This window comes from Pan troglodytes, chromosome 1, assembly GCF_028858775.2.
Source record: "Pan troglodytes isolate AG18354 chromosome 1, NHGRI_mPanTro3-v2.0_pri, whole genome shotgun sequence".
Taxonomy (NCBI): domain Eukaryota; kingdom Metazoa; phylum Chordata; class Mammalia; order Primates; family Hominidae; genus Pan; species Pan troglodytes.
In genome coordinates, this window is record NC_072398.2 from 97,106,739 (window position 1) to 97,130,132 (window position 23,394).

Sequence of the window (23,394 nt, forward strand, 5' to 3'; positions counted from 1 at the left end):
AAACAGAGTGAGACCCAACCACGGCTGAGATTTTTTCCTGGCAGGTGTGACTGAAAGATAAACAGGGAAAGGGAACTGAGGATACCAGCAAGAAATGGGTTTGTTGAAATAATGGACCATGAAATCTGTATCAGTCAGGGTTCTCTAGAGAAACAGAATCGCTTTCATATAAACAGTGTGTACATTTATTTTAAGGAATTTGTTTACCCCATAAAAAAGGCTGGCAAGTCCAAAATCTGCAGGGTGGGCTGGCAAACTTAAGACCGAGGGAAGAGCCAATACTGCAGTTCAAGCCCAATAGTCATCTGGTCGCAAAATTTCCTCCTACTAACAAGGATGTCAGTCTTTTATTGTTTTTTCTATTCAAGCCTTAAACTGACTATATAAGGCCTACCCACATTATGGAGGCAATCCTCATTATTCAAAGTCCAGATATTTAAATGTTAATATCATCCAAAAACACCCCCACAGAAACATCCAGAATAATGTTTGACCACATATCTGGGCACTGTGGCCCAGCCAAATTGACATATAAAATTGACCATTACAGAATCTAAGCATGGAAAAAAAAGTGAATACAGTCAGAGACTGAAAGATAAATGTGTGGACTATGGGTTCCAAAGAGACAGAAAGTGCAATGTATTGAGAATCAGCAAATGGGAGAGCTTTAAGGAGAGGAGGCAGTGGAAAACAATTGTGAAAACTAAAGGTATTATTCCAGTCACTAGATGGTCTGCTCAGCATCTCTGGAGAGCTGACAGTGAAAGGCTTTCCCAGACAAAGCCAGTCTCCAAAGACTGGAATAGTACTCACTTCTTCAAATGCATAGACCACCACATAGACACAAGGATCAAGAACATTCAAGGAAACATGACATCACCAAAGGGAGAAAATAAAGCACCAGTCACTGATCCTAAAGAAATGGAGATGTATGAACTACCTGACAAAGAATTCAAAATAATTTTTAAGGAGGCTTGGTGAACTTCAAGAAAATACAGTGAAACAATTAAATGAAATGAGAAAAGCAATAAGTGACCAAAACAAGAAATCTAACAGACAGATTGGCATTATAATCTTATTATTACAAAGGTGGAGGGGATTCCAAGTAATGATAAGTTCCAGGGTAACATATAACAAAATAATACTTCTTTACAAAATGGTTAGACCAATATTTTTCCCTGCCATTTTTTCCAGACATTTAAAATACTGATTGGCCCACTAAATATATTTGTAACCAGTGTAGAGTAAAACAGATTCATGAGCTTTTAGAGCTTGGAGGGGACTTGTTATTAACTGAATGCTTGTATCCCTTCAAAACTCATCCCTAACCCCCAGTGTGAAAGTATTAGGAGCTGTGGCCTTTGGGGGGTGATTAAGTTATGAGTGTGGAGCCCTCACGAATAGAATTTATGCAGTCATAATAAGGATCCCAGAGAGCTCTTCCACCATGTGAGGGTACAGGGAGAAGATGGTCATCTATGAACCAGGAAGCATACCAGGTTCATAGGTGGACATCTACGAACCAGAATTTAACCATGCTGGCACCCTGATCTCAGATTTCCAGTTGCCAGAACTGTGAGAAATAAATTTCTGTTATTTGTAAGCCACCCAGTCTTTGGTACTTTGTTATAGCAGCCTGGGCTGACTAAGCGAGGATTCTGGTTATTAACAGGGAGGTAACAGTATAACAGGAAGAATTCAGTTGTTGGAGTCATGAAAACCCAGTCAGTTTACATAATATCTTTAAGCTGCAATTTCCTTATAATAATCCATAATTATCAGGATTATGAAGAGTAGAAATAATGTATGCAAAATATAAGGTAAGTAGTCAATAAATGAGATTACTATTATCTAGCCCATCCACTTCAGTTTTCATGAGGATACTACATCTACAGAAGTAAAGACTCAAATTTATAGAACTAGAAATAGGAATAAGTCTAGTTCTTTTAATTCTGGTATCTTTCATTTTAGTACACTTCTCTCAAACTTTTTTCACTAAACAAATATTTACTGAGCACTTCATATGTTTCAGGCACCGGGCTGGTGATATAACTGTGATCAAGGTAGACATAGTCCCAGCCTTCCCATGGTTGTTAATTCAGCAGAATGCACTACAAACCAAACATTTTTGCTAAATGTCTTTACAGATGTTACTTCATGTAATTAACATTACAATTCTGGAATTCTGGACAATGTTATCCCCCTTCCCCATTTCTGAATAAGGAAATCAAACTCAGAATAGTTAGAAACTTGTGTAAGATTAGATAATTACTGAAGTTCAGAGGTAGATCCATATGGACTTCCTCATTTGTTCATTCAACAGTTATTTCTTGGTCATCTAACAGGCATTGAAAGAATTCCTGCAATATGGACATAAATACACTGTACATGTTGATTATACAAGGGCCTCAATACGCTATTAAGTGCTTGCACAACTCTTGAAAACATTTTTTCTACTTACACACAAAATGATATGGTAGCTATAATAAACATCAGCCATTTCATTTTCAAAACTGTGCTTGTTAAAAAGGGCCTTTTAAGAAGGGATAATTTGGAGGAGACTATGGCTCTTTAAAAGTTTGATTACAGTGTGCACAAAGATTTAACTACAAGATATTCATCATACCATGACTCATAATAGTGAAAAACTGGAAACAAGATATCAAAAAAAGGATGGTTACATATTCTGTAGTATATTCATAGAATGAACTGCTATGTACATATCAAAACATGTAGAAAGATACTTAATGTACTAAAAATCTGTTCATCTTATAAAACAAAGAAAATTACAAAATGGTATGAACGGAATGATTTCAGTTTTGTAATAGCAATTTGAGAGAAAATGAGAAAAAATATATACACAAAATGTAAACACTGGTGATATATGGATGATAAGTGGTAGAGGTGGGTTTTGAAACAAGATTGTCTAATTCTAACTCAAGTGGTTTTTTTTATTATATTTATTCTAGAAAAGCTAATTACCACAAATAATCTATAATTCAGTCTCTCCCTCCAGGTATTTAAAATGCAGTTGGGAAGATAAGGTTTGCACACATAAAATGCTTATTAAGTAAGGATAGTTGATAAATGTTAATTTCTCCTCTGTATATTCTGTAATAGGTATTCATAAAATCAAAAAATTATTATATTAAACTAATTCAGAATATAAATGATAACACATCAAATAGTATAGAAAAGCTTACCATAAAAATGAATAAATAAATAAGTGTCCTGCTCCACATTTCTTCAACCCCAGTCCCATTCCCCAGAGGAAAAGCTCTCTTTAAATGTTTTATGTTTATTCTTCTGGCAGCAACCTCTGAGAGTAAAAATTACCAATTTTAAGTGATATCTCCAGTATGGCAGGCAAGGATTTAAATCACTTGTACACTACCTCGCTTCTCTTTATCTCAAGGTTTGATGTTTTTATTTTTTCAATTTTGTTACTTATCTAATTCTAAATAATATACTATTTTGCTTTTTCCCTCAACTTTTGACAGTATCATTTACATTTTTACATTTCTAATACAAGCAAATATGCCATATTTTTTCCATGGACAGATGCTAATATTTGATGATATGGTTTGGCTGTGTCCCCACCCAAATCTCATCTTGAATTGTAGCTCCCATAATCCCCATGTATAGTGGGAGGGACCTGGTGAGAGGCAATTGAATCATGGGGGTGGGTTTTCATATGCTGTTCTTGTGATAGTGAATAAGTCTCATGAGATCTGATGGTTTTATAAAGGGCAGCTGCCTTGCACATGTGCTCTTGCCTGCCTCCATGTAAAATGTGCCTTTGCTCCTCCTTTGCCTTCCGCCATGATTGTGAGGTCTCCCTAGCCATGTGGAACTGTGAGTCCATTAAATCTCTTTTTTTTTTTCATAAATTACCCAGTCTTGGGTATTTCTTCATAGCAGTATGAAAACGGACTAATACACTAGGTAACCAATAAATATCTATATTGTGATATTGAGCATATAGGCATAGAAGTAAGACTGCCTGAGAGCAAAAACTGGGTTTACCACTTAATAAATTTATAGCCTTGAGCAAGATAATTGACTGTTCTTTTCCTCATTCTTGGTGTTCTAAAATGTCCAAGGATAAATCTAGTGAACACTTTGTGGAAGTCTCTAAGAAATATTCACCAATTCTTTGATAAATGTATTTCCTTTTTTCCCATGTTAACTTTCCAAGTTTCTTATTACTTGAAAGTGGGATCTCTTAAGTTGATTATATATGTTTCTTCTTTTCTCCCACCTCTTACATTTCTTTCTCTTTTTGTTGTACATTCTAAACTATATTGTCCAATAAGGTAGTCACTAGCCACATGTGGCTGCTTACATTTAAATTTTAATTAATAAATATTAACTAATATTAAAAATTTGGTTCCTCAGTCACACTAGTCCCATTTCAAGTGCTTAGTAGCCATATATAGCTAGTGGCTACCATACTGGACAGTGCAAATATATAAAGTTCTATTGGATAACACCATTGCAAAAGATTTTGTCAACTTTTTTTTTTTTATTTTAGAAGTTATTTTGAATCTAAAAATACTTTTTTGTTCTCCAGTTGCCTCTTTTGCCTTTTGGTCTTGTCTCATTTAAACTCTTTGGAATACATTAATTAGAATTGTTTTTATTTATTTTTAAATTGATAAACCAAAGTTGCACAAAAAAGTATTGTACTTGGAGGATGGACACCCTAAATACCCTAACTTGACCACTATATGAATTTTGTTATATACATGTAACAAAATTTCACATGTACCCCATAAATTTGTACAAATATTTTACAAAGAAGACCTATTTAAATGAAAATAATAAGAAAAGTTTCATATATTTATGATGTACAATGTGATGTTTTGATACATGTATAGATTGTGAAATGATTACATCAAGCTAATTAACACACCCATCACCTCACATGCTTATCTCATTTAAAATCTACTGTGTATGCAATATTCAAGTATACAATACATTATTATTAACTATAGTCATCATACTGTAAAATAGATCTCCAGACATAATTCTCCTGTCTAACAGAAATTTTGTATCTTTTGGCCAACATCTCCTCATTTGCCCTTTCCACGCAGTCCCTGGTCACCACCATTTTACTCTCTGCATCTATGAGTTCAACTTATGAGATATGCAGTATTTATCTTTCTGTGCATGGCTTATTTCACTTAGCATAATGTCCTTTAAGTTCATCAATGTTGTCATAAATGATAGCATTTCCTTTCTTTTAAAGGCTGAATAGTATTCTAGTGTGTGTGTGTGTGTGTGTGTGTATATATATATCACATATATATATCACATTTTCTTTATCTATTCATCCATTGATGGACACTTAGGTTGTGTCCATATCTTGGCTATTGTGAATAGTGTGCTGCAGTGAACATGAGAATGCAGATATCTCTTTGACATACTGATTACATTTCCATAGGATACATAGCCAGAAGTAGAATGCTAGGGGTTAATATACAAAATATATAAGGAACTCAAATAACTCAATAGCAAGTAAACAATCCAATTTAAAAATGGGCAAAGGACCTGAATAGACATCTCTCAAAAGAAGATATACAAATAGCTAACATGTTATTTGAAAAATGCTCAGCATCACCAATCATCAGGTAAATGCAAATTAAAACCACAATAAGATATCACCTCACACCTTTTTAAATGGCTAGTATCAAAAAGACAAAAGACAACAAGTTTTGGCAACGGAGTGAAGAAAAGGGAACCCTCGTACACACTGGTAAATATGTAAAGTGGTACCATCATTATGGAAAACAGTATGGAAGCTCCTCAAAAAATTAAAAATATTAATTAGAATTTTTAACTTTTCTTCTGTTATCTGAATTATTTCTATTTCCTCTAGGGTCAGTTTTTTTAAGTGCAATATTGTTCTTTCTCTTTCCAGCTGTTGACTTATTCATATGCTTAAATAGTCTTAGTTGCCCATTTATATCAATAAAAAGATCTGGTTTTTCCTGATTTGCATAAATAGGGCCATTTTTACACTAAGTAGGAATTTTATGGCAGGTTTGGGGAAAAGGTCTTTCAATTTGCAAGTAAATGGCTATCAGGCTACAAATTTCCCCTACCTCTAAATGCTATCATAAAGCAGGTTTTCCTGTAGCAACAATATTAATACCAGATGTCTTTCAGACAGTCTATTAGTTGGTCAACAAATACTGACAGAGCACCTACTACAGTCCAGGTACTCTCCTAACTTCTGAAGATAAAGTGGAAAATAAAGCACACAGAGTCCTGCCCTCAAGGAACTTACATTTAGTATTTGTAAGAAGTTTGTCCAATTTCTTTAGGAAACAGTCATGTGGAATTTTGCTGGAGAGATTAGAAAGTAGATGCCCATATGTCTATGTTCCATACTGTAAAGTGGAGGAGAGAGATGGGAATGACCACGGAGAGAGAGTCCCTTATACAAAGCTTCAACTACTGTGCCTGTTTACAGCCCCACTTCTCATTCATACTTCCATCATACCTGCTAATTCTGAGTGCAGTGCTTTTCTAGGTTCAGATTTGCCTTCACCTCTGCCATGCCCTCATAATACATTCTGGGCTGAGGCCTTTCTCCAATTATTTCAGTCATGAACATTCTACCATCCACTTTCCATTTTCCATAAATTTATTGAAATCTCTTACTCAGTTATGGTTCTCCTTTATTTCTGTTTATAATTCCAGTTTATTTTTTTCTTTTTGTATATTGATCCTTTTAGAAGTTTAGGGACTTTAGAATATACATTTTTTTAGTCCATCATCATCTTGAACAAACTCCTGTTACTTCTGTAAGTAAAAAAGATACTGAAAATATAAATATAAGCTGAATTTTTTTTTTGCCAAATTTTCCAGTATTACAATCATTAAAAATTGTTTTATTAGCCATTTCTTTTCAAAGTAGCCATCACAGGTTTTATCTAAAGTTCTCACTCAAGATTTCAGTTGTGACCTTTGAAGAGAAATTGGCTCTTAAAGATAGTTCTATATTAATCAATATATTTTCGTTGTGTTCTTCTCCCTCAGCCTCCAACTCCACCTCGCCTCTTCCTTTCTATACTATCCCCATATAAAATTAGACAGGGCTGTTAGAGGGATTTGTTTTGAAGGAGAAGAAAGGGCAAACAAGATCTTCTCTTTGGTAATGGTTGATTTGTTTGTGGCTTTTTGTACAGCAATCCAAATACTTTTTTTTAGCACTGGACAGAGAACAATCTCTTTCCTCCTGTGGCCATCCCTCTTAGTCACCACCCACCCAGAGTATGGGTATTAATTAAATGGTCTTGAGTAAGCACTAAAAAAGCAGGAATGCCTATAAAAGAGTTACAGAGCCACTGTTTAGAGACAAGGCAAGATCCAACTCTAACTTTCTAAATAGAAACAATAACATAAAACTATAGACATTTAAAGTTGAAAGAGTTCTGTACCATTCACTGTAAGCCACTCCTCTCTTACGTCTTCCCATGGCAAGACTTCTCCCAAAACCTAGCCAACAGATCATGATTCAGCCTGTATAGGAACAGTTCATTGCTCTAGTAGTGGCCCAAGTCATTGTCAGACAACTCTGCTCCTTAGAAAGTTCTTAAGAGCTGGAGTCTGCTTTTTAGAAAGTTTTAAGCATTGATTCCAGCTGTATTACCGGGCATTACACAAATAAGAAACTCAAGGTAATGAAAACACTATGACTTCAGAGACATATTTTCTTTTTTTTTTTTTTTTGAGACAGAGTCTTGCTCTGTCACCCAGGCTGGAGTGCAGTGGCATGATCTCGGCTCACTGCAACCTCTGCCTCCCGGGTTCAAGCAATTCTCCTGCCTCAGCCTCCCGAGTAGCTGGGATTACAGGTATGTGACACCATGCCCAGCTAATTTTTGTATTTTTAGTAGAGATGGGGTTTCACCGTGTTAGCCAGGCTGGTCTAGAACTCCTGACCTAAGGTGATCCACCCGCCTCAGCCTCGCAAAGTGCTGGGATTACAGGCGTGAGCCACCACGCCTGGCCCAGAGACATACTTTCTTGAAACCTTTCATTTCTGAATCCTGGCTCTGCCATTACCTAGTAAAGGTACATATCTGTAGGCAAATTGCTTAACAGCCTTAACTTCCTTATCTGTTAAAAGAGGATAATAACTACCTAAAAGGGCTGTGAGGATTAAGATAGCCCATGTAAAGCTCCTGACATGTCATAAGTTTTCAATAAACATTAATTCTTTTCTCTTCCACACCCATAAAAATCCTTCAAGTATTTGAAGACAGTTATTATGTCTCCCATAAGTGTTTCTTTCCAATCCAGCCTTGAATATACCCAGTTCTTCATGAGACTGGCCCATGAGCTCCAGGGCAGGAAGATATAACTTACTCAACTCTAAACACTCCAGTTCCTGGCATAGTGTTGAGAAATAGCTGGTACTCTGGGGATATTAACTAATCAGAACTAAGATGACCTTCACATGCCAATTTCAATTTCCAGAAGTCTTCTCCCTTTGGGAGGATGCTGAGAAATTGTTTGTAGGTGTAAAGTATCAGTATGAATGTTTTTCCCCAAAATTTAGTTCCCTTGTATGTTCCTCAATAATAAGGAAATTCAGAATAAGGTTTTTGCTCAATAGCAATGCATCCCTTAGCTTCAGCTTTCTCATATAATTACCCCCATTCCCACCCCATCTTTAACTTGGTCTGTGTCTTTTATATTTGTTTGCATTGATCTGTCTATTTCTTTCATCCTTTGACAAGGAGTGTTTTAAAACATACTCTATTTTTTAAAAATATCTAAGAAAACCATTGAATCTAATTCTTATTTTATTAAATATTCTCTACTAAGAAGGACCCAGATCTAGGAGACAATTAAAATGTTTGCCAGTTCAGCATCTCAGGCTCACTTCTGTTCTCAGCTTGATGATTTCAACATCTCCCTTTCCCCTTTACAGGGAGAACACAGTAATATAGATTATTGGTTTCAAGCTCCTTGTATAGTAAAAATGTCTTTAGAAAGCAAATATCAATCACGTTTTTAAAATAGCACAACATAGGTAAGCAAGGTTTTGCACACCAAGCAAGAATTTTTTTTTTTTTCTAACTCTGCCTCTGGGCAAGGAGAGCAAAGCATTGAAACATCTGAATCAACTGGTATCTCCACTTTTGTCACATGGCTAAATGGGGGCCTTTATTTTTAAACACATGATTGACACCCATCTCTCAGGTTTGGGTCAAATACGGGCCATCTTGTGGGCAGACAGAGGAATCAGATGACTTATGAGGTCCCTGCCAGCACTATGATTTGTCAGACAGAAATGTAATTATGTCCTTAGGTTAAAAAATGGGGGAGGGAAGCCAACACTACCTTGAAGAGCCTTCAAAACTATAATCTGCAAAAGTCAGTAAATGAATCAAGAAACCCCCTCCCCTTTCTTTTGATGCATCTGAAGCTAAGATTTAATTGAAACTGCCTAAAGAAGGAAATAAAATTAAGACAACTGACAACAGAGCAGGGGAGACTGGATTTGGTGGTGATGTCAGGTCATTAGACCCAGAGGGTGTCTCCTTCTTAACTGTGCAATTAGGACCTCAATAAAAGGTTCCAGCTCCTGCTGTCAGCTCACAGCCCGCTGCCCCACGTTCTACCTGCTCTCGCTTGTGAACTAGGTAAGTCCATCTGCTTGAGCATACTTGGGATTTCAGCTGCTGTTTTGCTTATATGTGAGATTGCAAGAGGATTTCAAAGGAAACACACTTTAAGTCTATGTCAACCCCTATTAATAATAATAAACTGGGAGCGCCAACCACCCAAATGCATTCCTTGATTATGGAACTTCTTTGATCATTTTCTTTTTTAAAAAAACATAAATTGTTTAGACGTCATAGGCATGAATATTATTCAACAAGGCACAGGATCAGATCTCTATTGCAATGAAAATGTAGAAGCATTTAAAGGATGGGAAATGAATGAATAAGGGGTCGGGACATGGAATCGTGTCTTCTTGGTTAAAGCATGTTGTTACCACCTGCAAACATAGGGGTTAATTTTCTTGGTGTGACTTATCTTTCCACTAGAAGCTTTGCTAACTTTAAAGGTTATGTCCTCCTAACCGCAGGAGGCTAGACTGAGCCGAAGGGAGAGGAGAGCAGATAGACACTCTTGGATGAGGCTGGAAGAATGGGTCCAACTCTATTGGCTTCATTTATGCATTTCAATCCTTATGCTTGAGTTCTCTTATCACCTTCCTTTTGCAATGAAGCTTTCTCTGAGCACATGAATGTTGCTGTTTACTGAAGGGTGGGGTGAATTGTCTCTTCTTATACTTACCTATGCTGGGTCTGATTTCACCACAATGTCTGGTACAAAACTAAATCACCCCTGGAGTTCAGATATAATATTTTAAGATACAGAATAGAGCAGGGGTTGCAGTGGAGATGGGGGAGGAACAAAAAGGATAATCTTGGTATCTCCTCCCTGAAGGACCCATCCTGGAAAATGAGCTTTGTTTATTCTTTCTCACAGCCTCTCCTGAGTTTGTAAAGATGCCTCAGCTCCTGAGAAATGTCCTCTGTGTAATTGAGACATTCCACAAATATGCCAGTGAGGACAGTAACGGGGCAACACTGACTGGCAGAGAGCTGAAACAACTCATCCAGGGCGAGTTTGGGGACTTTTTTCAGGTGAGCTTCTCACAGAGCTGTGTAAATTCTTTCCAACTCACCCTTTCTTTATAATCCAAGCAAGATGAGCATATGTGATCCCCATCCATTTTACACCTAGCTAACAGTTCTCAGTACTCACTGTCTCTTGAACAACTATTTTCAGTCTCAGTTCCATACTCTGTGCAATTACTTAGAGAAAAAGAGGTTTTCGTCACTGGGATTATTGCCTCTGCAAAGCCGACTTCTGAAAGGAGTCATAAACCATTATGCATCAAAATGCAACTCACAAGTGTTGTAAATGCTCTTTCTCAGGCATAGCTCTCTGATGAAAAATGGCTTGCAGAACCAATAAGTTCTTGCTGTTCTGGGAAAGTTAACCAGTTACTGAGGAATGAGGTCAGAAAAATAGGATTCTTGGGAGACACTTAGGACACTGGACCACATATAAATAAGCTGATTTCTCACTGTGTTTTCATGCAGCCATGTGTCCTTCATGCTGTGGAAAAAAATTCGAATCTTCTGAATATTGACAGTAATGGCATCATCAGTTTTGATGAATTTGTTCTTGCAATCTTCAACTTGTTGAACCTCTGTTATCTTGACATAAAATCATTACTAAGTTCTGAACTAAGACAGGTGACTAAACCAGAGAAGGAGAAGCTAGATGATGTGGATGTTCAGGCAACCACCGGAGATGGTCAGTGGACAGTGGGAACTTCACCAACTCAAGAAGAGAGGATGCTTCCTTCAGGAATGGCATCATCATCTCAGCTCATCCCTGAAGAAAGTGGAGCAGTTGGAAATAACAGAGTGGACCCATGGAGAGAAGCCAAGACTCACAACTTTCCAGGAGAAGCATCTGAACACAATGATCCTAAGAACAAACACCTGGAAGGAGATGAACAAAGTCAGGAAGTGGCCCAAGATATACAAACAACAGAAGACAATGAAGGCCAACTTAAGACAAATAAGCCAATGGCAGGATCAAAAAAGACCAGCAGTCCCACAGAGAGGAAGGGACAAGATAAGGAGATCTCCCAGGAAGGAGGTGAACCAGCCAGAGAGCAAAGTGTTTCCAAGATAAGAGACCAGTTCGGAGAACAGGAAGGAAACTTGGCAACCCAAAGTTCACCACCAAAAGAAGCAACACAAAGACCATCTGAAGATCAGGAAGTTAGAACAGAAAAGGAAAAACACTCTAATATACAAGAACCACCCCTACAAAGAGAAGATGAGCCCAGTTCACAGCATGCTGACCTGCCAGAACAAGCTGCTGCCAGGACACCATCTCAGACACAGAAATCAACTGATTCCAAGGATGTCTGTAGAATGTTTGACACTCAAGAACCAGGAAAGGATGCTGACCAGACACCAGCTAAAACAAAGAATTTGGGTGAACCTGAGGATTATGGCAGAACATCTGAGACCCAAGAAAAAGAATGTGAAACAAAGGACCTGCCAGTCCAATATGGTAGCAGAAATGGTTCAGAAACATCTGACATGAGAGATGAAAGGAAAGAGAGGAGAGGTCCTGAGGCCCATGGAACAGCAGGGCAGAAAGAACGTGACAGAAAAACTCAGCCACTAGTCCTGGAAACCCAAACACAAGATGGGAAGTATCAGGAACTCCAAGGATTATCAAAATCAAAAGATGCTGAAAAAGGTTCTGAGACACAATATCTAAGCTCAGAAGGAGGAGATCAGACTCACCCTGAACTTGAAGGAACAGCAGTCTCAGGAGAAGAGGCAGAACACACCAAAGAAGGCACAGCAGAAGCACTTGTGAACAGCAAAAACGCACCTGCAGCAGAAAGGACACTGGGGGCAAGAGAAAGAACACAAGATTTAGCACCACTTAAGAAGCAGTCTGTAGGAGAAAATACTAGGGTCACCAAGACTCATGACAAACCAGTTGAGGAGGAGGATGGTTACCAGGGGGAGGACCCTGAGTCACCATTCACACAGAGTGATGAGGGGTCTTCTGAAACTCCCAACAGCCTGGCTTCAGAGGAAGGCAATAGCAGCTCAGAGACAGGTGAACTGCCTGTGCAAGGGGACTCCCAGAGTCAAGGGGACCAACATGGAGAGTCTGTGCAAGGAGGTCACAATAATAACCCAGATACCCAGAGGCAGGGAACACCTGGTGAGAAAAACAGAGCTCTGGAGGCAGTGGTACCAGCAGTCAGAGGAGAGGATGTACAGCTCACAGAGGACCAGGAACAGCCTGCCAGAGGAGAACACAAGAATCAAGGCCCAGGGACCAAAGGCCCAGGTGCAGCTGTGGAGCCCAATGGACACCCAGAAGCACAGGAATCCACAGCAGGAGATGAAAATAGAAAGTCCCTGGAAATAGAGATCACAGGTGCCCTGGATGAAGACTTCACTGACCAGCTTTCCCTAATGCAGCTCCCTGGAAAGGGAGATAGCAGAAATGAATTAAAGGTCCAAGGCCCAAGTAGCAAAGAAGAGAAAGGAAGAGCAACAGAGGCCCAGAATACTCTGTTAGAAAGTCTAGATGAGGACAATTCTGCCTCCCTCAAGATACAACTTGAAACAAAGGAACCTGTAACATCGGAGGAGGAAGATGAAAGTCCCCAAGAGCTGGCAGGAGAAGGTGGTGACCAAAAAACTCCAGCCAAGAAAGATCACAATTCTTCAGTCCCCTGGCCAAGTCTTGAAAAGCAGATGCAGAGAGACCAAGAGCCCTGTTCTGTGGAGAGGGGTGCAGTCCATTCCAGTCCACTATACCAGTACCTACAGGAGAAGATACTGCAGCAAACAAATGTAACCCAAGAGGAGCATCAAAAGCAAGTTCAGATAGCCCAGGCATCAGGCCCAGAGCTTTGCAGTGTATCCCTCACCAGTGAGATCTCAGATTGTTCTGTCTTTTTCAACTACAGCCAAGCATCACAACCATATACCAGGGGACTTCCACTTGATGAGAGTCCTGCTGGTGCACAGGAAACACCAGCTTCCCAGGCCTTGGAAGATAAGCAAGGACACCCTCAGAGAGAGAGGCTGGTACCACAAAGGGAGGCAAGCACCACAAAGCAATGAATCATTATCATCTCAACATGCCCCCGATTTCTCTCCCAATCACCCTCAATACTCACGTGTACACATTCAGATGCAGATTAACAATCTTTTAAATTCTCTTCCTAAATTTCTACAAAAACAAATAATAAAATATTCAGCAGTGGGGGACACCACTAAAGAAACATCTGAGCAAACAAATACAGTCAGTAAAACTCCTACCAAACAATGCTACTTCCAAATGCCAAAATGGGCTTTGTCATGAGACAGTTTATCTCAATGTACCTGTCATTAAAAATGGAAAAATTCCTTCCATATCTTTAGCAGGTGCCAGTTTTTCCAGCTGATTCATTGAATTTAAAATAGAGCAGTAGGAAATTATAAGACTCTGCAATAATATCTCATAATCATAAAATATTAATTCATATATATAGATTACTCTGCTTCATGATATTTCCTAGAAGTATTTCAAGTTCATCCTAAAATTTTATCCTTCAAAATAATTTTAGACAATGCCATAACTTAATTATGATTTTCTAGCACTTGATTAAAGTAAATTTATGACTCTGCTCATGTTCAGGTGCAGCTGAATCTATCGCCATGGATTCATTCTTTCAATTACTCATCCAACAAATTTTTATTAAATCCCACTCCTTACACAAACTTTTCATAGCTTTTGGCTCAAATAAACAATCAGAATAATTATGAGAGAAAACACAAATCTAAAGTATGTTTGATTTTATAAGAAGCTTTTGTAACCAACCATCCAGTGAGTCTACTAAGTGTTTACCTATATGGTTTGATGAGGGTATTAAATTAAAATTGATAATTAAACAACCTGATGATCAATCTCTTTTGTTGGGTCATTTTTTTCCCCTCATTCTCCGTCTTGCCTTGGAGACACTGATCAAAAATGAAAACAATCTTAGTTATTTGTGTTTTTTCAAAAGACTATAATTAAAGTATCATGCTCTTCAAGCTTAGTCATGACCCAGGAAAGGAATAAAATTGTTATCATACAATGTTTCCTGAAGCCAAAAAGCAGTCCAATACTCCATCTCCCATTGCATTCTGCCTTCGAGGTTCAGTATTCTTCCACTTCAACCTTCACATTTTCCAGAGCCTAAAATCCAAGTATATAACCTCCCCCTCCAATATTTTCAGCTCTTTTCATTCTACACTCAAATATGAATTATATCCCTATCTGAAAAAAATATTACTTTAAATGAGCAAGAAACATGAGACAATTCATAAAAAAGAAAAATATATATATTTCTTTTAGTTTGTCTATGCTCTAATATACATACACATACACAAACATACATATGTACTACACTAGAGCATAGACTTACTAAAGGAAAAAATTATATACATAATTTTTAGTTTATAAAATTATATACATAATTTTTAGTTTATAAAATTATATAGATAATTTTTAGTTTATAAAATTATATACATAATTTTTAGTTTATAAAATTATATAGATAATTTTTAGTTTATAAAATTATATACATAATTTTTAGTTTATAAAATTATATACATAATTTTTAGTTTATAAAATTATATACATAATTTTTAGTTTATAAAATTATATACATAATTTTTAGTTTATAAAATTATATACATAATTTTTAGTTTATAAAATTATATACATAATTTTTAGTTTATAAAATTATATACATAATTTTTAGTTTATAAAATATGCATAATTTTTAGTTTATAAAATTATATCTAATTTTTATTTATATATAATTATAGATAATTTTAGTATAAATAAATATATACATACTAGAGCATAAACTTGTCATCCCTTTTGGCAAGCAATGTGGCAATAAGTATTTGAGCCCATAAAAATGAAAAACTTCATTATTAATAAATTCACAAAAGAAGCTATACAGATGGCCAATAAACATTCGAAATCCTCACTAGAATTGAAGAAAATGTGAATGACAAAACAGCTCCAGTGGCAGTGGTGCTGGCAGTCATTGAAAAGGATGCACAACTCACAGAGGAACAAGAACAGCCAAAAAGCAGAAACGTTTACCTATACGGTTTGCTGACGGCATTAAATAAATGGGCAGTGGCTCATGCCTGTAATCCCAGCACTTTGGGAAGCCAAGGCAGGAGGATCACTTGAGCTCAGGAGTTTGAGACAAGCCTGGACAACATAGTGAGACCTAATCTCTACTAAAATAGAAAAAGAAATCAAAATTTTCTGTACTAAGCATATTTTATTTTCTTAACTGAAAAAATTAAAAACTTAATAGCAACAATTTTTAAACACTCTCTTAGCATTCCAGCAATCAGCACTAATAGAATGGTGGGCAGAAAGAAGAAAAGTTTGCTGAATATATATATATATATGTTTTTGCCATCATCCTTCAAGAAGTATTCATTTGAAGGTGATGTTGCCCTCCATCCAACAAGCCTAAAGACCTCCAGCTTCCACAGTTTTGGACATCGGGCATTGATGACTGTCTTTCATGAAATACTCCCTTCAGTGGTCTTTCCCCATCTCCCTAGTTAATTCCTCTCATCCAGTTCCCAAGACTGTGCCCCCTTTCCAAGGACTCTTCTTTTTATGAACTTTCTCCTCGTGAGAACCCATGCTTGGTCCAACTTACTATTATCTCTTTCACACTGATGAGTCTCAATTCACCTTGTTCAAACCTGACTGTGCACTTCAATCCAGTCTCTACAAATGCTCACATATATGACGCCTTCTATTGTCAACCACTTCCAGACAAACTGGTTTGTCTTCTCAATTTCCTTCCTACTGTCATTCTCTCAATCTTCATTCTATCATGCTTCAAAGGCACAAACTTTGGAATCATCATTTGCCTTGTCTTATTCTTCATATCTAATCCACTTTGTTATCTCAATAGTTTTTCTTTTTTTTAACTTCTTGCCTTTTAATAATATCTTTGAATATAGATGGTTTCAATTCTCCAATAACAAGATGTAGAGTGGCCAAATGGTTTTTCATACATGTTTTCCTAGTCCAGACACCCAAAAGTATGTCCCTCTCTTGGGCATAAGAAAACCTAGAGTTATATTTAGGGCATCATGTGTGGTGAATAGTTGACCGAGCTGGCATGCTCACAATGACCAAATTATGTTTGTCATATTTTAATCCAATACATTGATCTACTATGAACTTGTAAATAATGTATTTGCTTTCTAGACACATTCCAGGAAGACCAGAGAAACTGACTTTTATCCATATGGAATAATCCACTGGCAAATTTCTTTTAGGACAGACCAAAGCTGATCTAGAACATAATCTTTACATACTTGGATCCTTCCCATCAAACAAGAAAGAACATCTGGGGTGAAAGGCTCCATTAGAAGAGCAATGTGGGATGGTGCTGTGCTGACAACTGGTAGTTCCTGCCCTACATCTTTGTAGAGGACTGGAGCCCAGAGCATGCCATGGTCAACTTGTATGTTGAAGTGAAGAACTCCTTCGAGGTGTGCATGTGCTTATTACAGATATGCCATGGTGCCAAGTACCCCAGGACTACAGGAAAAAATAAGAATAGATGCTGTATCCATGATCATGAGGCACACAGGCCAGAGCGCCAGCTGTGGAATCACACAGCCCAGGTTCAAAGCCTGGCTGGGCCATGACCACCTGAATGACCTGAGGAATGGTCTCAGGCAAATTTGCAAAAAGTGGAGACACTGCCTGCCAGGGAGGCATGTGGTAAGAGGCACATCCAGTCAGGTCAGGGCACCGCGTCCTCTCTTTGGAAACCTGCGGAGCGAGGCTGGTGGCCCCTGAAGCCACAGCAGCCATGGAGAAGGCGGGCCTGGCTCCAGGCGGCACAGAGGCACTGGAGAGGACCCGGGGGAGCCTAGCGGGATCTGGCTGGTCCTGCGCTCTGCTTCCAGGTTCTGGCCCTGTAACCCGGGAGACAGGGCTGGCCAAGACAGGGCCACTGGGTGCCAGCCAGCACCTGGGCCGGGCGCCAGGTGGAAGGGCTCTGGCGAATCAGCCCCGCACCCCCAACAGCCCCACAGGGGGGCCCATCCAGGGCCACACACCTGCCCCCAGGAGCAGGACGTCCCTGAGGCTAGAGCCCAGCTGGACCGGTGGAAGGGTCTCACCCTTTGCCCTTTTACTCCTCTTGTAGGCACCCTCGCTGGGCTCCTAAGCACTCCTCCACAACCCTGGCTCTGTCACCAGCCCCATGGTGATGTCATAAACTCCCAGATGCCCAGTGTGCACCCGGCCACAGAGAAGTGGGTGACTTAGGAGTATCCTCTCTGCTTCTGACCCTTAGTTTCGTCTGTGCACAACTCGCTCAAAATGGGCAACTCACTAAGTTTATTTTGTTCCTGGTTCCGCCGCAGGTCCTGGCCATGCCATCGGCAACCTGCTTGTCTTGTCCGTGAGGCCTTCCCAGCTGGCCGGGCTCACCCAGCGGCTCCTGCACCTGTGCCTGCCCGGGGAATCGTGGGCCGTTTCCCACTCCTCTTCAACCGTCAGCGACATCTTGGGCCTTCTTTTCCAGTCAGGTGGGATGGCGCCCCTATGAGACTGTGTCTTATCCCTCAGAACATGGGCACCCCACAGAGGGTCCTGCCTCCTGTGGTCTGGAGCCCCCCTTCAAGGAAGAAACCCATGCTGTCTGCTTGCAACTCCATGATGTTTGGACACCTCAGCCCCGTGAGGATCCCTCATCTCAGAGGCAAGTTTAACCTTCAACTTCCTTCATTAGATGAGCAGGTGATCCCAGCCAGGCTCCCGAAGATGGAGGTGAGGGCAGAAGAGCCCAAAGAAGCAACGGAGGTGAAAGACCAGGTAGAGACCCAGGGGCAGGAGGACAATAAAAGGGGCCCCTGTAGCAATGGGGAAGCAGCCTCCACCTCTAGGCCCCTGGAGACTCAGGGAAACCTCACTTCCTCCTGGTACAATCCCAGGCCCTTGGAGGGAAATGTCCACCTCAAGAGCTTGATAGAAAAGAACCAGACTGACAAGGCCCAGGTGCATGCAGTGAGTTTCTACTCCAAGGGCCATGGAGTCGCCAGTTCACACAGCCCTGCTGGAGGCATCCTTTCTTTTGGGAAGCCTGACCCACTTCCAACAGTGCTCCCTGCCCCAGTTCCGGGCTGCTCCCTGTGGCCAGAGAAGGCGGCCTTGAAGGTGCTGGGTAAAGACCACCTGCCCAGCTGTCCAGGCTTGCTGATGGTGGGGGAGGACATGCAGCCCAAGGATCCTGCAGCTCTTGGATCAAGTAGGTCTTCTCCATCCAGAGCTGCCAGCCACAGTTCCCGCAAAAGAAAACTGTCGGAGCCACTGCTGCAGCTGCAACCGACCCCTCCCCTGCAACTGAGGTGGGATAGAGACGAGGGGCCCCCACCGGCTAAGTTTCCATGTCTATCTCCTGAGGCCCTGTTGGTGGGTCAGGCTTCCCAAAGAGAAGGACCCCTCCAGCAGGGCAACATGTGTAAGAACATGAGGGTGTTAAGTAGAACATCAAAATTCAGGAGACTAAGAGAGCTGCTTAGGAGGAGAAAGAAGAGACGGCAGGGCAGGTGTGGTGGCTCACACCTGTAATCCAGCACTTCGGGAGGCCCAGGCAGGTGGATCAGGAGGTCAAGAGATTGAGACCTGAGGAGCATCTCTGCCTGCACCATCTGGGAAGTGAGGAGCGCCTCTGCCCAGCCGCCGCCCTGTCTGGGAAGTAAGGAGCGCCTCTGCCTCGCTGCCGTCCTGTCTGCAAAGCAACGAGTGCCTCTGCCTGGCCTCCTCACCATTTGGGAAATGAGGAGCGCCTCTGCCCCGCTGCCATCCCGTCTGCGAAGAGACGAGTGCCTCTGCCCGGCCTCCTCACCGTCTGGGAAATGAGGAGCACCTCTGCCTCGCCGCAGTCCTGTCTGCGAAGTGAGGAGTGCCTCTGCCCTGCCTCCTCACCATCTGGGAAATGAGGAGTGCCTCTGCCTGGCCACCATCCCATCTGGGAAGTGAGGAGTGCTTCTGCCCAGCCGCGGCCCTGTCTGGAAAGTGAGGAGCACCTCTGCCCGGCCCCCTCACCGTTTGTAAGGGAGGAGCACCTCTGCCCAGCCCCTGCACCGTCTGGGAAGTGAGGAGCTCCTCTGCCCGGCTGCTGTGCAACCTTCCAAGTGTGAAGTGACAGCCTTGTGTGTGATCTTTCTGCCCTCCCCAAGTTTGCATTTTCGACATTAAAGTTTACTTTTTAATTAAAAAAAAGGAGATCGAGATCATTCTGGCCAACATGGTGAAACTCCATCTCTACTGAAAATACAAAAATTAGGTGGGCATGGTGGCTTGTGCCTGTAGTCCCGGCTACTCAGGAGGCTGAGGCAGGAGAATGGCTTGAACCCAGGAGGTGGAGGTTGCAGTGAGCCGAGATCGCACCATTGCACTCCAGCCCGGTGACAGAGCAAGACTCCGTCCTGAAACGATGTTGTAGTTGAGAGCAGGATGGTCTTTTGGGACAGGAGGAACAAAAGGTTCTGGTTGCCACTCTTCAATTAGTTCTTCTTTTTCCTTGACTGTTAAGATCAGATCGTTCTTGTAATTTGTAAGTCTTAGAGAAAAGAAGTCTGATTATCCAGAGTATCAGAATCCCTTCCAAAATAAAATGGTAAGCAGGAGCCTCGTAAAGCGCCTGTACCATCTCCACCAGAACCCACTGCTCAGTGGCAGTCGCCATAGTTAGCCGCTTCCTCTATAGTTTTTCTTAAGTCTATATTCTAGATCCATCTTTCATTCTCCATTCCCTGTAGGACTTCATGTACCCTTCACCTAAAATGATATCTTTCCCTGCAACTTTTCCTGAATGACCAATCCCGTTTGTCTTATGGGATCTGATGCCAATGACACTTTATTCATTCATTCCAAATTTTCTTTAAAAAAAAAATCCATGTTAGTGCCAGATATTAGGTGAAGCATTAGGGATACAGCAGTGTCCAAAACAAGTTAGCTCGTCATCTTGGAGCTTGTATTCTACTGAGGGAAGGGAGAGACAAACAATAACAAATAAACCAGACAATTCCAGGTAATAATGGAAGATAATGTGATAGAGAGGAGGCAGGGGAGCAGGGAGGCAGAGGCAGGCAGGACGCAGCTCCAGAGTACTACTTGAACCTTTCCTGATGCCCTGGCCAGAGGAGATCTTATCCTCCTCTGAACTCCATAATCTTTATTTGCGCTATTTTAAAAAATCATTCTGTATTGAGTTATAATTATTTGTGTGCTTGTCTAGCTCTCCTTTTAGACTATAAACTCCTTGATGGCAAGGCTCACAACTTACGCATCTTGCTATTCTTCAGTAGCATGAAGTTTAGCGCCAGATGTTTTTTTTTTTTTTTGGAGATGGAGTTTCGCTCTTTTTCCCCAGGCTGGAGGGCAATGGCACGATCTCAGCTCACTACAACCTCCGCCTGCCAGGTTCAAGCGATTCTCCTGCCTCAGCCTCCCAAGTAGCTGGGATTACAGGTGCCTGCCACCATGCCCAGCTAATTTTTTGTATTTTTAGTAGAGACGGAGTTTCACCATGTTAGCCAGGATGGTCTTGATCTCTTGACCTCGTGATCCACCCGCCTCAGCCTCCAAAAGTGCTGGGATTACAGGCGTGAGCCACCACACCCGGCCGCGCCAGATGTATTCTATGGTTTCAATAAATGTTTGTTGAATACATAAGTGAGTGCCTATATCATTGCAACAGCCTCTTCTTAGCTGTCCCCCCATTCCTGTCCAGTCCCCATTCAATCACTCATGAATTTTGCAAAACACTGTTTGCACCTTTTCACCTCCCTCTGTTCAAGACCTCTCAGTGACACTTTATGCTTTCCTACATGCCACATCAAGTTTAAACTGATCAGACTCTCTATAATCTATCTCTCTAATTACAATTTACCACTAGTTTCTGTAGAAATCTTTCAGAAGCCATAGATTGGTCATCTAATTGTCTTTTAACTTTCAACCCTCACCTTAATCATTTAAATTCTATCCTATTAGGTTTACAGGTACATTGTTGGGATTGAATTCGCTCATTCATTCATTTTATTTGAACATATTTGTTAAGCATTGGTCATGTGCCAGGCACCATGGTGTACACTGGACATGCCCGAGTGAATGGAACAGTCATGGTCCCTGCACTCATGTCCCTGCATAAGAGAGGTGGTCTTAAGACAAAAAGTTCTGCAAAGAGCTATTCAAAGGCAAGTTGTTAGTAGTAGTATTACTTCCAGCTCCATGCCTCTGCTCTTGTGGTCACCCTCGCTAAAATGTTTTTTTAATTTCCTCTCTACTTCCTCAATTATACCTATCCTTCAAGTCCTAGACTAAATCTGACCTCCACTAGAAAGCTCACACTGATCTTTTAACTGTTATATCATTCATAGCCTGCACCATCCAGATTAATACTTTAATATTTATTAGCTAATATTACTCACTAATTGTTCTCAGCATTATTTCCCCAGACAAGTAGATTACAAGCCACTGAAGAGAAGGGATAATTTTTATACCCTAATACCCCAAGTGTCCTTGAGTAAATTACTTAACTTCTGTGACCTCAGTATCTGCCTGTATAAAATGTTATTATAACTCACAGTTATTGTGAAGAATTAAAAAGAAAAAGCTAGTATGCAGAAGATACAAAGTATGCCTATAAGTCAATGAGTAAAAGGCAATCTCTTTCCTTAAAAAAAAAAAGGAAAAGACACAAAAGGAGATTTTTTAAAGCCAATAAAAAAGATACTGGCTCATCAGATATCAGATAATTGCAAATTAAATCATGTTGAGAACCACTCATACCTATCAAATGTCTGAAATTTACAAGCAATAATGTCAAGTGTGTGCAAAGATGTAGAGCAATTAGAACTCTCACACTAGTAGTAGAAAAATAAATTGATACAATAATCATTTAGGAGAACTGTAGGGCAATATCTCTAAAGCTAAACATATGCAAACTCCATAACTAAGTAACTCCAGCCCAGGCAGATAACCCAACAGAAATGCACCAAAAGACATGTTGAAAAGTATTCATTGCAGCACGGTTTGTTACACCCCAAAGGAGAAGACAATCCAAAGATCTATTAACTGAAAATGGACAACAACAAATTGTGCTATATTCATCAATGCACTATTATACAGCAATGAGACTGAAAGAATTAAAGCCGTATGCCACAACATAGAAGAACTTCACAAGCATAATGTTGACAAAATTAAGCCAGACACAAAAGCCTTCATACTGAGTGGCTGCATTTACATAAAGTTCAAAACCAACAACCAAAAGAAAACCCTAATCTATGGCATTAGAAGTCAGGATAATGGTACCACTAGGGAGGAGGGAAGGGGAAGAACATGGGGACTTTCAGAGTCCTGATTAATGTTCTATTTCTTGATTTGGGCAGTGGTTACATGGAAGTGTTTACTTTGTAATAATTCATTGTTGTACACTTATGATCTGAATATTCTTCAATAAGAAAATGTGTTTAAAGAGAATAAGTGGAACAATACATATGAAAGTGCCCAGCAAACCACCTGGAATTAGTAGATGCTTAATATGTATCTGTTTACTATTTAACATTGAACCTGGAATAGTACCAAATATGAGAGACACTTTATTCATCTATTAACTTAACAATTGACCACCTATTAAACTATGTATACAGGGTATATGGTGATTAACAAAATAGACAATTCATAATAGCTTTCACCGAGTTACAT

The 23,394-nt window shown here is 40.1% G+C and overlaps 2 protein-coding genes and 1 pseudogene across 3 annotated transcripts in view; 2 read left to right on the top strand and 1 right to left on the bottom strand.

The window, feature by feature from the left end:
- LOC134808764 (putative neuroblastoma breakpoint family member 7) overlaps nucleotides 1-23,394 on the bottom strand; it is a 133,275-nt gene that overhangs the window by 29,438 nt on the left and 80,443 nt on the right. The window lies entirely within an intron of this gene.
- Nucleotides 9,618-14,540, top strand: TCHHL1 (trichohyalin like 1). The gene is made up of 3 exons (XM_514428.6): nucleotides 9,618-9,662; nucleotides 10,519-10,676; nucleotides 11,139-14,540. The coding sequence occupies exons 2-3, from the start codon at nucleotides 10,539-10,541 to the stop codon at nucleotides 13,713-13,715; spliced, it is 2,715 nt and encodes a 904-aa protein (XP_514428.5). The 5' UTR covers nucleotides 9,618-9,662; nucleotides 10,519-10,538; the 3' UTR covers nucleotides 13,716-14,540.
- Nucleotides 15,821-20,565, top strand: LOC469490 (putative UPF0607 protein ENSP00000383783; annotated as a pseudogene). Its single transcript, XR_008548745.2, has one exon. The product of XR_008548745.2 is annotated as a putative UPF0607 protein ENSP00000383783 (transcript).

What these genes read in the sequence shown, in the direction of transcription:
- TCHHL1 (XM_514428.6), top strand. Translation starts at nt 10,539, where the DNA reads ATGCCTCAGCTCCTGAGAAATGTCCTCTGTGTAATTGAGACATTCCAC. An exon ending in AGTTTGGGGACTTTTTTCAG is followed by an intron (nt 10,677 to 11,138) that starts GTGAGCTTCTCA and finishes GTTTTCATGCAG; the next exon opens with CCATGTGTCCTTCATGCTGT.